The following is a 16,577-nucleotide window of genomic DNA, read 5'->3' on the forward strand; positions in this document are numbered from 1 at the left end:
GTGAGCAGAATTATGTTCTCTGTGAGTTAGCTTGCCATGATGGGAGCACACTTCCTGGGTGACATTTAGTGTTAGTCTGAAAATTACCTCCTAATGCTCTCTCCTCAAGTGGTGACTGGAACTTGCTTATCTGTTTCCTGCATTGATATTAAGTATGCATGCAATTTCCCATGACTAAATAAATAAATATATAGAGAGATTTATTTACATATATATTGCTATTAAAAAAAAAAGAGGGGTGCCTGGGTGGCTCAGTTGGTTAGGTGACTGCCTTTAGATCGAGCCCCGCATCGGGCTCCCTGCTCGGCAGGAAGCCTGCTTCTCCCTCTCCCACTCAGCCTGCTTGTGTTCCTGCTCTCGCTGTCTCTCTCTCTCTGTCAATTAAATACATAAATAAAATCTTTAAAAAAATAAAAATATTTTAGTATATGTGCTGCCGAAGCGAGCACTAAAAAAATAAAAATAAAAATAAAAATAAAAATAAAGAAAGAACAGGGTCTTCAATAGTGGGCCTCAAAGTGAAATGTCAAAAGGAGATTACACAAATTGCCTCTTGCTCTCTGAGCAGAACCATAAGAAAGAGAAATGAACCAGATCCTAATATTAAGCAAGGAATGTGTTTAGTCGACAAGATAGACCGCCAAAAGATTAATCAGAGAGCTGGGTCTCATCCCCCTCAACTAACTGCCCCTGCAATTTTCATTTTGCACATTTATCTCTAAGAAAAATATTTGCTTTGTATTTTGTTCTTTAATAAATACTCTGTAGATTATTTTCTTAGGATTTAAATTAGGTAATCAAGTCACTCATAGATTAAGATAACAAATTACGCTTATACAACAACAAAAGAAATACAACTTTTTTTGTGAAGCAGTCTGATTTTAACTCAGCAATATGAAAAGCATTTATGACTTTCTTTCTCTAAGCCATCTTCCACGTAAAAATCAAATGTTTTTGATAAAATGTCATACCTCAGTTTAAGAAGTTCTTATTACAATATCTATAGGTGCATTGTTTTCTTAATTTTGTCTTTGAGAGATATTTAATGATGACTATTGCTAAAAAAAATACTTTAGTGAAGGGCACCTGGGTGGCTTAGTCAGTTAAAGTGTCTGCCTTCGGCTCAGGTCATGATCCCAGGGTCCTGGGATTGAGTCCCGCATCAGGCTTCCTGCTCAGTGGGGAGTCTGCTTCTCCCTCTGCCCCTTTTCCCAGCTCGTGTGCTCTCTCCCTCTCAAAAATAAATAAATAAAATCTTTAAAAAAAAACCAAACTTTAGTGAAGAGTACTGACTTTGACTTAAACCATTATTAATGTTGCCGTAACTCTACACTGCTCACAGAAAACGCTTTCTTTCACTAATATCACCCTTTGAAAGTTGCAAATAAAGCTTTGATGTTAACTTCTGAAGTTCTGAAAATCTGTAACCCAAAATGTACCATTTGATGGGTTAACAGCATCTCCTCCCTCCCACATCCCGATTAGCCAACATGAGGTTGATTTTGAAATGCCAAGACCTTGAAGAAATGAAGAACAACTCAAATACAGTGTCTAATCACCATCTTTGATTCCATTAAAGTTTTAAATCCTAAAAGAATTTAATTAAAAAAAGTTAATCCATGTTTTTTTAAGTCATCTACAGAAACACTTACAACCAGTTTAAAAGACTAAAGTAGAGCATTCTCAGAGGCCTGGATACCATTAAATTGCAACATTCAGAGCATACAAAAAGGACAAAATAATCTCAGGATTTTAGGGCTGGAAGAAGCTTGAAAAATTGTTCTGCCCTACTTCATTTTAAAATAAAAAAGCTGCCCCTTATTAATTCACTTGGTTGACATCTTAAAGTGCTGTTCTGTTATACTCTATGTCACCTTTACACAAGTTTCTAATACATCCTTCCAGTGGATCTCAAATGTCAGCAGGCATCAGAATCATCCATGTTGCTTGTTTAAAAGGCATACTCCTGCACCAAATCAACAGAGACTCTGAGGACAATGGAATCTGTATTTTTTAAATTTTTTTTAATAAAACAAATTGTATTTACTTAGAAGCATTCAGAATGTCAACAAAATAGTTGCAACCTTTTTTTTTTTTTTTTTTTTTTGCAATTAAGAGGTGGTTTTTTTTTAAAAAAAAAAAAAAAATTTTTAAAAAGAAACATAAAAAACAAATGAAGATGAAAAAACTATCATCCCTGGGGGCACCCGACTGGTTCAGCCGGTAGAACACGACTCTGTATCTCTGAGGTTCTGAGTTCAAGCCCCACGCTGGGGGTAGAGATTACTTAAAAAACTAAAATCTTAAAAAAAAGAAAAGAAAAGAAAATCTACCATCCCCATATATAACTAATTTGTGCTGTGCACCAACAAGAACCTACTTTAAATTTCCATGCCAATTTCCCACCTCCACACTGTACCAGGCAAGCTTAGTGGCTACAGAAAAAACTACCAGGACAGGGCTGTCGAAAAACACATTCGGGAGTGTGTTAACTATACAAAAAAAAGATAAAAACAAATCTTACACAGCCTTACATTTCAATTTTTTTTCTTTAAAAGGAGTGAGTTGTATACGGAGGTTGGGGGGGGGGGTTACATGCTTTATAGACAAGAGAAAAAAACTGCCCTAGCACCAACTTATTTGTCATCATCTTCTTCATCTTCCTCCTCTTCCTCGTCTTGCTTGTCTTCCTTCTTTTTCTTGCTTTTTTCGGCCTTGACGACTCCCTTTTTTGCCGCATCGGGCTTTCCTTGAGCACGGTATGCAGCAATCTCCTTTTCATAGTTTTCCTTCAGCTGAGCAGTCTTCTTTTCGTGAGGCTGCTTGTCATCTGCAGCAGTGTTATTCCATAGCTCTCCCAGTTCCTTTGCAACGTCACCTATGGATAGGCCGGGATGTTCTCCTTTGATTTGGGGGTGATACTCAGAATAAAACAAGAAAAAGGCCTAAGGAGGCCTCTTGGGTGCTTTGGGATCCTTGAACTTCTATTTTTGTTTCCCCTTTAAGGGGGATGTAAGTTTTCATTTCTCTTTCGTAACGGGCCTTGTCCACCTTTGTCATGTCTTCAAATTTTCCTTTCTCTTTAGCAGACATGGTCCTCCACCTCTCTGAGCACTTCTTAGAAACATCTGAGAAGTTGGCTGAAGCATCTGGGTGCTTCATCTCATGTTCCTCTAGGCAAGTTTGCACAAAGAATGCATATGATGACATTTTGCTTCTCGACTTCTTAGGATCTCTTCTGCCCACGTTTAATTATTTTCCTCAGTGAGGCACAGAGTCGCCCAATGCCCGTCTGGCTCTCACTCACCCCGGTGTTGTCTCTATGGAGCTCAGTGTACTGCAATGGCTATAAGGAATCCCTATTTTTCAACAAGAATTCTAAGTGACCCTGGGACAGGTAGTCCATGGACCACACTTTAAGAAAAGGCTGCATGTTGGCTAACTGAACATAATTAAAATAAAATAAAATAAAATTTATGGTTAAATAAAAAAAAAAAAGAAAGAAAGAAAGGGGTGCCTGGGTGGCTCAGTCGTTAAGCGTCTGCCTTTGGCTCAGATCATGATCCCAGGGTCCTGGGATCAAGCCCTGCATCGGGCTCCCTGCTCCACGGAAGGCCTGCTTCTCCCTCTCCCACTCCCCCTGCTTGTGTTCCCTCTCTCGCTGTCTCTCTGTCAAATAAATAAAAAAAAATCTTTGAAAAAAAAAATAAAGAAAATGCTGCTAGATAATAACACAAATGGGCCATATACGTAATATTTCACCCATCAAGGGAAATATTTGTTCCAGTAGTTTGAAAAATTCCAAAGGCAAAAGATGTATTTGGGACAGTCAGGGTTGAATAATAATCATTTTATAATGATATATTTTAAAAAGCCTGTGGCATTACTAAAGAGAACACCAATAAATAGAGGTGGAGGGGGCAGGGAAGGAGATCATCTGTCATTGTAGAACCCGAAGACATTTCCTTAGAATTCTAGAAGTTCACTGTAACAGAGTGGATAAAAGTGGGAGAAATGGAGGCCATACCACGCTCTTAAAAGCAAAATAAGAAAATCCAGTTTCTAAATAGGTACTAAATAATGGCGTGTAGTATCATGATGTTTATGTCTGATAATATAAATGAGCATTCCTGAGTTTAGCTGCTAATTTCTTTTTCCAAATTCTTTTAGAGTAAGTGTTCTTCCTGTTGAGACAAATGTACATGAATAAGAATAAAATGATAGAACTTATTTTTATCTTAGGAAGTGACATGAAGTGCTTTCATCTATAAATCACTGGGTTGTTTTTTTTTTTTTTTTAAGATTTTATTTATTTATTTGACAGAGAGAGACACAGTGAGAGCAGGAACACAAGCAGGGGGAGTGGGAGAAGGAGAAGCAGGCTTCCCGCTGAGCAGGGAGCCCGATGCGGGGCTCGATCCCAGGACCCTGGGATCATGACCCCAGCCGAAGGCAGACGCTTAACGACTGAGCCACCCAGGCGCCCCTGGGTTGTTTTTAAAATAAAGTATTTGAAGTGGATTGTTCTGATCCTATTTTTGAACACTTACATTTATATAAAGTCATATGTCAGCTAAAGCCATATCCCACATGCTATATGTTCTACTGGGTTTATGAATTGCTTTATATTTAGTGCATTAGTACACATCTTTTAAATAAAACTAGTTTTGCTTTTCAATTTTTACATTAACAATTCTAAAAATCAGTGGCCTTACTTTTTAACTTTATTGTTAAAAGGCCAAAACATTTCATAGTTTAAGTAAAGAAAATAAATAGAACAAATCAAATTAATCATGAGTAGATCAGTTCAGGTATATAAAATCATGAGACACTCACATGATTTACAGTCTTCCTTAATTGACTAAAGTCTAGACCCATAGAATTGGCACAGAGCAAATTCAGGAAGGCCCAACTATTCCAGGATGGAGCTGGAGACCCCTGATGGGACCTACCTCTCTAAAGATAATGCTTAGTTCCCTCAATCAGCAGCAATCCCAGCAAAGCGGCCACTAAAGACAGCCCTGATGTGTGGACACCTGGAGCTCACACTGGGAAGGATGGTGCTATAAACTGAATGTTTGTGTCCCCCCAAAATACCTATGTAGAAATCTTAACCCCCAGCATGACAGTCTTGCGGGGGGAGGGGGGGCATTGGGAAATGATTAGATCATGAGAGTGGAGACTCCTGAATAAAATTAGTGGCTTTATAAAGAGACCCCAGAGAACTCCCTCACCCCTACTACCATGTGAGGACAGCAAGAAGATGACCAACCATCTATAAACCAGGACTCTGGCCTTCATAGACACCGAATCTGCTGGAATCTTGATCTCAGACTTCAAGCCTTCAGAACCATGAGAAATAAATTTCTGTTGTTTATAAACCACCCAGTCTATGGTATATTGTTATAGCAGCCTCAATGGACTAAGACAGATGGTCACTAATCAATGTCACAATAATCAATATCCCAGGAGTCTCTCTCAACCATAAAAAAAAATTTGGATGGAAGTGGTCCCAGACACAGGACAATAAGCGGTAGCTTTATGAGACATATCATTACCAAATTCACTTGCAAGAGTGTACTGACACCGACTAGAAGTTCAAGATTATAAAACTCAGCCTACTTACTTGGTTTATTTAAGCAGTTTTACATAAATAAGAAACATAAGAGAAAATTGCAAATTTTCCTTTTTACAGTACAAACAGATCCTTGGCAAGTAATCGCTTGAAAATTGCTATCAGACCCATTAGTGTTTAAGATTTGCATGTTTCCTCCTTCCGGCATGAATCATCCTAACAGTTATAAGTCAGAGACTCAGAGTTAAAAATTAGCTTGCCTTCTAGAAAACAACTGGAAAGGGGAGATGGGAAGCAACGATTATAATCACCACTTCCATTATTGACAGTCTACTAGGTGCAAAGCTCTAATAGCCATTTTTTTGATATTTATTATTTCAAATCCCTAAAAAAACTAACAAAAGAGGTGTTGTTACACTATCTTAATATCAGGAAAAGTATCAGAGAAATGAAATAACTTGTTCAGGGAAATGGACCAAGATTTGAACAGAAGTCAGCGTGATGACAAAGTCCAAACACTCTCCACTATTTCAAACCCTACCCAGTCTCCGAGTGAGAGAAATAAAATACTTAATAACATCATCAACACACTAAAATATCCATGTGTGTGCAAACTGATAGGCATGTCTTTATGTATACCTGGAGATAAAGATACAGAATATAAATGAGAATAAGCCAAGAAAAGGAAATGCACGGGTACATGTGAATTGTGAGATGATCACCACATTCGAGTTAACTGATACATCCAATACTTCACAGTTATCTTTTTTCCTTTTTTTTTCCTTCTTCTTCTTTTTATTTATTTATTTATTTATTTTTGGGGGTGAGAGCACTGGAGATCTAGTCTCTTGGCAAACTTCAGGTGTACAGTACAGTATTGTTAACTATGTCACTGTCCCCAGAACTTGTTCATCTTATAACTGAGAGTTTCCATTTTATATTTTTTATATTTTCCAATAATTCTCATAGGCTTGACTAGTATGCTCTGCAGATATTTGTGTTCTGGGCCACGATCTGAAACATGTTTAGTTAACATTGCTGGTATGAGCAATAAAACAGTCAATCTCTTCTAATTCATGCCCATGTACAGGTAGATAATTACATGCTTGGGAGGTAGGAACCATGGACTATTTGGTTGACTCTATTAAATATTAAGGAAGAAATTAGATCAATCCAAGTAGAAAGAAAAAAGGAGCAGTTTTCCTAATACCCCTGGTCCTGGTTTTACCCTGGACAAAATTCAATATTCCAGCCATGTGATTGCCAGAAAATCACCCCACCTCTCTGGGGCCCTGTTTCCTCATCTATAAAATAGAATAATATACAACAATCTACTTCTCCTTGAAAAAGGATGAGGGCATGTTAAGAAGACACAGGAGTCACCATGAAGGAACCCCAACAGCTAAAGCTGGAAGAGTCTGAACAACAAAATAAATCATGAGTATTGGGTTATAACCCATAAAATAAAATAAATATTCATGAGCTCATGATGATATAAATAATTGAATAAATACATAAGTGGAAAAGGAACAGTAGAACAGCTATTCCTTATAAGAGAATCCCAATTAGTAAATGTAGAAAGAATGAGGGAAATACATAATCACCATTAGGAAAACATCAGAGTTAAAAGAGCTCCAGGCAACCTTCACTGGAAGATGCTAAAATCAGTGGGTGAAAGTTTGAGGAAATACAGGATTATTAGCATAGTCTCAAAGTATCTTTCCCAAGATATTTACCCAAGATATTTTTCCCAAGATACAAAAAAAGGAAATAGTAACTTTACAGTGGAGAAATCCAGCAGACATAACTTCAGTCAAATAATCAAAGCTAACATCACCAGTAATAAGATGTACTAACATCATGCCCCCTCGTAACATGATATACTGAGAAGGACACCACATCACTTCTGTGGTAGTCTTGCCCAGAATATGTAACCTCAATCTAATCATGAGAAAAACATCAGGCAAATCCAAACTGAGAGGCCTTCTACAAAATAACTTACCAGTACTCCTCAAATGTATCAAGGTCATAAAAAAAAAAAAAAAAGGCTGGAAAGGGAAACTGTCCCAGATCAGAAAGGACTAAGGAGATACAACAATTAAATGCATTGTAGGATCCTAGATTGGGCCCTGGAACAGACAAAGACACTAGGAAGGAAACTGGTAAAATATTAATATTCTGGTTTTGGTAACTATACAAAGATTATAGAAGTTGTTAACATTAGGAAATGTGTTTAACTGCAAACGCATTACAATTAAAGGTGAAGTATTAGGTTCTTAAATCATGGTCCATGCTTTTCTGCCTCTGAGCTTTTTATCACATTATTCCCTTTAACTCAAATGTCCTTGCCCTGTCTCCTTGACCAAATCCTTGCCAAACTGCAAGTTCAAATATAATGCCACCTCCTCCATGGTTCCTGCAGTCCAAAGTCATTTCTTCCTCTCTTAACTCCCACAGCACTTTAACCACCCCATTCCCTTGATCCTTACCACATCCCCCTTGTATTTTTGCCATTGTTCGAAATGGTTCATTTATTCTACCAGACAGGTTCATTAAAGAAATACTAGCGTATTATCTCCATTGCCCCACACTCTCTAGAACTGTATCGGACACAGAGTTGGGGATCAATGATTACTACTGCCTTTGTGAACTTGAAATTCTTAAGGAACCAATAAATAACCTAGAATGCCAATTTATTCATATGCACTGAGAACTACAACTGCCAAGACAACAGGGAGCTCTTGTCAGTTTAGCCAGCAGATTTTTTTCCTTTTAGAAGAGGCCTAAGTAGAGAGCTGCATTGTATTCAGAAGTTGCACATGGAGCAAGGAGAATAGACTAGGCAATTTTCATGAATAATAGCACCAAGCGAGGTGCCTGAGCATAAAACCTAACCCACCGTCAGAGCCATACTTCGCAGTTCTCAGGTTTGGGCCTCATCTTTTCTCAGTGCTCCATAAACACTAACAAAGTTTTCTTTTATGACTCCATTTTTCTATTTGTACACTAACCATCCCCCTTTTTATGCAGTTCGCAGCCTTGGCTGCACATTCGAATCACTTGGAGATCATTCAAAACTCCTGATGTCTAGATAAAAATCCAGGTCAATTAAATCAGACTTTCTGGAGATGGGCCTCAGGTCTTGTAATTTTTTAAATCTTCTGGTGATTCTAATGTACAGCCAAGGTTGAGCACTACTGTTCTACTGATAAATTTTTGTTTAGTTACGTTAATATCGCTAAGCAGAAAATAGACAAGTCCAACCTTTCCTGCTTTTGGTGGATAGTCATATGTTCTCTCTCTACTGAAGATATGTGATCTCACCTACCCTCTACTGCATCTATTAAGTGAATGTCCGGGTTTCTGGGGATGTCTTGTCCTCACCCAAAAGGACAACCTTCAGGTAGTATCTCACAGGTCTCTAGTGCAGTACATTGTTAGGGAGCCAGCAAAATAAGGCAGGACAAAATGCTTTTGACATATATAACAGGTAGAAGGATCCAATGTTTTATCTTTTACCATTAGTGTTTGACAGAAATGAGGTGGGAGGCAGCTGGAAGCAAGTGATAAAGAATTCGTGAGAAAAAAAAAATTCTGAGTGCTAATTTCCTTCTGGCTCACTCCGTGGGTCCATGTGATACAAAAAGGAATCAGAAAAGGATCGATCTCACATTGAAAGTTTGAGATGGTTTCTACTATGTATAATGTGCTGAGTGCCAAGAGACATAAAATGCTATGGGGTGGCAGTAGGGGGACCAGGTGGGGAGAGATTTCCAGCCGGGAGATTATGGGGTCTTTCTAAAGGAGGATGCATTTCTGCTGGGCCTGGGAGGATGACTAGGACTTGAAGAAGGACATTCTGAAATGGAATGGTCCAAGTACAGATGAAGAGGTGTGAAACTATGCAGTATGGACAGGAAACAGGAAGTAGTTCCATTTAACCCTGGGTGGTGGGGGTGGGGGAGAAGAGAAGACACCAATATTTGAAATACTCTCCCACTTTGGTAGTTTTGGAACTATTCCTCATCAAAGATTTGGTTAGATCTTGACAAGAAGCTGTGAGAGTTCAGTTATTTGCTTTTCACACTCATAATCTGATGTGATGTGCCCAAAGGGTTGAGTGGTGGATGTAGCAGCCTCACGAATGCATTTATATATTTCAATCTTGCAAGGTCCCAAATTAAATTACAAAAGAGCAAACTTGGAGATAAAAAGACCAACTATTTCAATGGTGATGGGCATTTTCCTATGAGGTGCAAGTTTGGCCATCTGCTATTTCCAATATTATCTTACCTCAATAAAAAGAGGATAATGCCAAGCTTGTGCGAGTTAAGAGCAAATTTGGGTCTGAAGATGAGAAATATCTCTGTTAACAACAAGAACGAGTGATCCGCACACGTCATTCCTTGGGAGTCGGGGAAGTGACAGGCTGACAGCTCAGCAGCATGGAGCCCTGGAAGCCCCGCAGAGGTTCCCCGGGCCTGCCTGCGGTCATCACCATGGCAACGCCCCTCCTGAGAGAGTAGCTCAGTCCTTGGAAACCACCAGAATTTAAAAATTAACGCAGATGATCCTGGACTGGATCCTGTGCGAGAAGAAACATACAGAAATGTCCTTTCTAAGGATATAAATGGGACAAGTGGGCTACCTTTGAAGATGGATTATGGATTAGAAGGGTGGTTCTCAAACTTAGATGTGTTTTGGACTTGCCTGGTGGACTTGTCAAAACAGAGACTGCCAGACCCCACCTCCAGAATTTCTGATTTAGCACGGCTGGGGTCGAGTGCCCAAGTAATAGTGATGCTGCTGGCCTGGGATCACATTTTAACATGTAGTGGATTAAATACCAGCATTGTTTTTTCCTTTAAAAAAAAAAGATTTTATTTATTTATTTGTCAGACAGAGAGCACAAGCAGGGGGAGCGGCAGGCAGAGGGAGAGGGAGAAGCAGAGTCCCCGCTGCAGGGAGCCCGATGTGGGACTCGATCCCAGGACCCTGGGATCATGACCTGAGCCGAAAGCAGACACTTAACTGACTCAGCCACCCAGGCATCCCATCAGTATTGTTTCAATGTTAATTTTCTGATTTTGATCATTGTACTGTGATTATATAAAACAGTGTCCTTGGCCTTAGAAAATACAGTAGTATTTAGAACAAAGAGCCATTGTGTCTGCAACTCCCTCTCAAGTGGTTTAGGAAAAAAATACAGATAGATAGATGAATAAATAGAATGATAAAGCAAATGTGGGAAAATTATAACAACTGGCAAATCTGGACGAACAGTGCATTGTGTTATTCTTATAACTTTTCTGGTAGATTAAAATTACATTAAAGTTAAAAATATTTTAAAAATAAGGCAGGGAAAGAAAGTTCTAGCTTATCACCTGGAGCTGTCCAGTATGGTAGCCAGTAGCCATACGGGGTTATTTAAATTTAAATATATTAAAATTAAATAAAATTTAACATCCAGCTCCTTGATCACACTAGCCACACTTTGTCAAGTGCTGAAGAGTCATGTGGGACTAGGGACTACTTTTTGGACAACACAAATATAGAACATTTCCATTATCACAGAAAGCTCTATTGCACAGTACTGACCACAGTGAAAAATATTGTTAAGACCAGGAAAGAATCTTCGGAAAATCCAATGTGCCAAAAGCAGCAGTAGATGTAACAGTAATAGTCTTAAGTAGTAGGAGTCAGTTGTCTCCCAAATAAAATAGTTGATTAACTGAAGGGCTAAAGGAAGAAAAATGATTAAATTATAGCAGATGGATCATATTGTACTTACATACGGAAATACCTATAGGTTTGCACGGATTCATGACATACACGCCAGAGTAGCTGTTCATTATCACTGTTCTGCACAACTCATCATTTTGTTTTTCTTAACAGTCCATTGGCTAAAGGAGAAGTAGACATCCAAATGTAGGGGTTCTCCTGCCCCCACTCTTTCCCCCTCACTTTCTTTCAAGCACAGGAATGGACAAGGAAACACCTGGCAATGCTGAGCTGAGGAGGCTGACCTGCAGGGAAATAGCTGAGACTTGGAATATCTCAAACTTGCAGATATTTTAACTGGGCTTTCAGCTTCATATTGGTTAATACACCAGCTAATGTATCAAGCAGGCAAGGCTGGCTTTTGTTGCTATCCCTACTCCTTCCGAGTTTCTTCTCCTGCCTCTTCTTTTCTGTATCTCAAACACACAGCACCCTTTGGTTGTCCAAAGTTTCTGACCAAACAGGGCTGCCCTCCATTCTAATGAGCATCTTCCTTGTTTCCAGCATCCTTTCTTTCAGGCCCCAGCAACACACAGGTGAGGAACTGACTAAATTCACTCTAAAATATGAAAAGCACCAAATTCCCCCAAGGTGCATTTGGCTAAGACTAGCTCCCAGAATGTTCTGGGAGATACTTTCTGAGCAAGGTCATCTTCATGTTCTCTCTGCCTGACCCAGCCGTTCTAACTCCCCTCTACCTAGCCTCTCAGGAACAAACATACAGATTCATAGTACAGCTGCACCTTGTCAGCTTCCCCCTCTGGTACCCTTCCAAGCAGTTTCAGTCTCAGTTGGAGCTCAGTAAAATGTACAGCTATTACTTGCAGAGAACATGGAGTGGCAGGGAAAATTGCAAATACATGAAGCCATAAATCACAAATTGATAAATATGAAGAAAGATTTCCATGAGGAAAATGAGCCATATTTCCATTTCCAAATTTCCATTGGGCAAAATGAGAAACAGGCCTAGAACCCAAAACTCAAGAGATAGACCTCTGCTCTGTCCAGGCCCCTATTACAGCATTTAAATGTCCATCTAAGCATTGGACCATTGTTGTATCGCTTCTCAGCCTTTTGGCTAAGATCAAGTGTAGCATTGGACCATTGTAGAAGGTTTGGGTGACCCTCCTCTAAACTACTCCCTCTCCAAGAAGCACTCTCCCATAGAAACTACTCCTTCACTGGAAGTGGGTTTGTCAGTTACCCAGAGAGCATCAATCTTAGCTGCAAGACACCATATCCCACGTCTTTATAGCTCAGCTTGTGGGTTTTTTAAGTTTTTATTTAAATTCCAGTTAGTTAATATACAGTGTAATATTAGTTTCAGGTGTATGATATAGTGATTCAACACTTTCATACAACACCTGGTGCTCATCACAACATCCTTAATCCCAATCATCTATTTAACCCATCCCCCCCAACCTGTGATTTGATCACTGAACTTATGAGATGTCTCCTTACAGACAGCTACATACTGTGAAACAGATTTTTACTGAGAATTCCAAAAGAGGAGAGTCTCACCTCACAGTACTCTGTGATAATGCAGAAATTATCTTGCTCCACAAAGCTTGCATGGAACTTGACAATAGCCGGGTGGTCCAGCTTGGAAAGGAGCTGGGCCTCCAAATTGGCCTGCACAGTCTCATTTGGATTCAGATCTCCAACAGAGATTTCCTTCAGTACCTTTCTGCAGGCAAACAAACAAACAGAGATTGATCTCCAACAGAGATTTCCTTCAGTACCTTTCTGCAGGCAAACAAACAAACAAAGATAAAAATTTAAATACATTTGAAGTTAAAAAATAACTACTATGAACAAGTGGTTCAGGGCCACCTAATTAATGTCCAGGCCATGACCTACTCATGGGTCTGGTATTGTCTGTTATGACACTGTGTCTCTTTGTGGTCCCTGGGCCTGCTGGCCTATCCTGGCCACTGACATACTTGCAGCTCTACAGATTTGGTCAAACAGGGCAGAGCCTGAGCTAATCTTGAGCAACATTGCTGAGGTGGCTCCTCCTCTGCCTCTGTAGATATCTCGGTTTCCCTTTGTCTTTCACATAGTGTCTCTGCTTCCATCTGTCTCTTTCTGTCTCTCTGTGAGACTCTGTCTCTTTCTAACTCTCACCTTATCTGTTTTCCTCTGCTTTTCTATTTCTCTCTATTCCTATCTTGGTATCTATCTCTGTTTTTTTTGTCTCTCTCTCTATATATATGTATTTATTAATCTATCAACTCTGCCTGTGTCTGTCTTTCTCTCTTTACCTATGTCCTTTTCTCTCTCTCTGACTCTGTGTCTCTCTCTGCCTCTGTGTGGGTGTGTGTATAAGCATGCTTCTTTCTCTCAGTTCTAAAATTTTCCAAATCTAACAGCTTAACACCAAGATATGGTGTCTTGCAGCTAAGATTGATGCTCTCTGGGTAATTGACAAACCCACTTCCAGTGAAGGAGTAGTTTCTCCTTATCTACAGATAATAGGGCCATTATCTATTTAGTTTCTTTTTTAAACTACTCTTGGCATAGCATACTTTATTGCTGTCGGTATTTAGGAGAAGAAAAAAATCTAAAAACACTGATAGAGAGGTATTTAGGATCTCAAGCATGTATAAATGGAAAAAGAGCTCATTAAATCTCCAAATTAATTTTAAAACTGTGATAACTCAATGAGGAGTGGACCAAAACATTATCTCTTCCCATCTGAGAAAAAAATAGTCTGATGAACAAACCAATTATAGTGCCAAGTGTAAACTAGATTGCTGAGGAAAAGCACTTTAGAGCACCAATTATGTGTGCAGACAGATTCTGCTGATTATAAGTGAACGTTAGCTATTCATTAAGGCAAGTTCTGCAGAACCCATACTAGAAAACATTTTGCAAAGATGTTCTTTAAGAGTTACAACCTATGCATATTAATGAAAATGTATTTATAGTAGGAACAGTCTTAATTAAAGGCCCTTCAACCAACACATGGATGAACCAGAGTTCTCCAGTTCTTTCTAACAGATGCCGATGGTTGCCTTTGCCATAGGGAACGCTTATGCCTAGTAGGTGCTCTCCAGCACATCCATTAACTTCTGCCCTTCCAGGCAAGATGTGTGCTTACCCAAGTCATTGTGCTTATTCCCAAACTTGATTGTGCCAGTTGTGCTTTTTGCTGTAAATTTGTGACTTCAATTTGACAAACTGATGAAGGATGAGTATGAGTGTTATCTTTGCGAGGAAAACTGAGTTAAATGTTTGCCAAAAAACTTGATAGTAACAAGTTGCAAAAAAAAAAAAATGCTGATTATAATTGACAAGATAGTGCTAAAAAGTTGGGTTAAAAATGTAAAATTGAGTATTTTGAATTCAGATTGCTAAATTTTCATTCCATTTTAAAGAATGTAAACCTGGAAGACAACATATATTGGATGTAGTTTATGCAAAAAAGTTGAAGGGACCTCTAATCAGAAAACATTAGATGTTGGTTGTGCATCAAAAAATGGGAAACAATGTACAATGCTATGTTTTAAGTTGATATAAATGTTTTCATTATGTCATTTCACTTAAAAATTGTTTACCCTGTTTACCCAAGTACCAGCCCCAATCACATTGGATAGGAGAGCCCCTATCATCCTTAAAAACGTAATTATACTATGAACTTTTCATTGATTCAAATAAGACTTTTCCCTAGTTGTTTCACTGTGGAAGAAATTTCCTGAGGCAATACTGGAGATAGAGGCTGTTTCTTTGTTCAGACTCAGGGCCTAGAAGCTTAGCTATTAAAGTTAGCACTGTATCCTGTAGTTTTTGTCTATCCCATTCCTCAGTGGCAAACATTTCATAAAAATTCTAGGTTAGACCATCTGTCCTAGAAGCTGAGACACTATGTAGGAAAACTCAGAAAGTGTCCTTATTTTACCTGATTCCTATCAGGTGTTGGATGACATTTGGCATTTTTTCTTAATCAATAAACGTTTGGTGTTAAGTGTCCATTCTCCAAAATCCCATCAGGAGAACCTTCTATTTCAAGATGGCCCTTACTGGGAAATCAGTTTTCCTAAAACTTGAGTCCTTTATAACATTTTATTCATTTTAAATGTTCTTCATGGTCTTCCCAGTATGAACTCATCCACCCCCAAAAGACCAGCATGGCAGGCCCTGGCTACATTAGAGAGGATGGCCCTGCACCAGGAGCCCCACAGGCCCTACCCTGCCATTTACAGGAGTCTTTAACTAGGACTGCAATTTAGAAAGTTGGAACATTTGACTCCCTTCCTCTGATGGGGCTTTGTTAGGTAACAAACACCTAATCAGGCCTCTAATTGATCATGAAGTGGATTCTAGAGAAATACTTGCTTGGTGGGGTGCCTGGGTGGCTCAGTCGTTAAGATTCTGCCTTTGGCTCAGGTCATGATCCCAGTGTCCTGGGATCGAGCCCAGCATCGGGCTCCCTGCTCTGCGGGAAGCCTGCTTCTCCCTCTCCCACTCCCCCTGCTTGTATTCCCTCTCTGCCTATCTCTCTCTCTGTCAAACAAATAAATAAAATCTTAAAAAAAAAGACAAGAAATACTTGCTTGGTAACATTTTCTATAAGAAGACTGTTCCATCAAGAATTTGGTTAAAAATGGCCTCATGTTATTAAGAGTGGCATCGCAGACTGTTGGTGTAGTAAAAGGAGCTTGAAATGACATCGGTGGCTATGTTTTTCTGTAACTTCTGAAGATTACCACGCAGCAGGCAAAGCTCAATGACATCTTCATAGCGCTTTTCCAGTAATTTACTGTGCCCAGCTAACATGCAGTTGTAAAAGTCATAGTGGTTAAGCATGACAATATAAAGCCTTGCACAGACTTGCAATATTTTCTTGCTGTGAAGGAACAAATGCTATAAAAAGCTTAAAAATACTTATTTTTCCTCATAAACATCAACTATTGTGCAACAGAGCATGAGATTTTACATACAGTTACCTGAGTCCTGTCTGGCAACCTGACGATAGAGCAAAAAATCTCATTTGCCCACAGCTTAGCAGACGAAGGTAGGGCTATTCAGACAGGTGATATCTAATATAATCATCTCTAGCTGACGCAGAGACATTCTACCTTCCTTACCTAAAATAGTGTCACTGAACTGACAGAGGAAACTCTCATTGCATATCACTTAATATGAGATCAATATCAGCTGAAGACAGCATGGAAACTTACCAAATCAAGGACAGCTTGTCACCTGCTCAGTGACTCTC

General features: G+C 39.2%; 1 protein-coding gene and 1 pseudogene across 1 annotated transcript in view; both read right to left on the reverse strand.

Moving 5' to 3' along the window:
* The window catches only part of NEK11 (NIMA related kinase 11), a 230,692-nt gene that overhangs the window by 173,623 nt on the left and 40,492 nt on the right, over positions 1-16,577 (reverse strand). The window contains exon 2 of the mRNA XM_044915659.1: positions 12,878-13,043. Within this exon, the coding sequence (XP_044771594.1) occupies positions 12,878-13,043 (166 nt within the window). The remainder of the gene's footprint in view (positions 1-12,877; positions 13,044-16,577) is intronic.
* Positions 2,637-3,252, reverse strand: LOC110570815 (annotated as a pseudogene).

This window comes from Neomonachus schauinslandi, chromosome 1 (genome assembly GCF_002201575.2).
Source record: "Neomonachus schauinslandi chromosome 1, ASM220157v2, whole genome shotgun sequence".
NCBI lineage: Eukaryota > Metazoa > Chordata > Mammalia > Carnivora > Phocidae > Neomonachus > Neomonachus schauinslandi.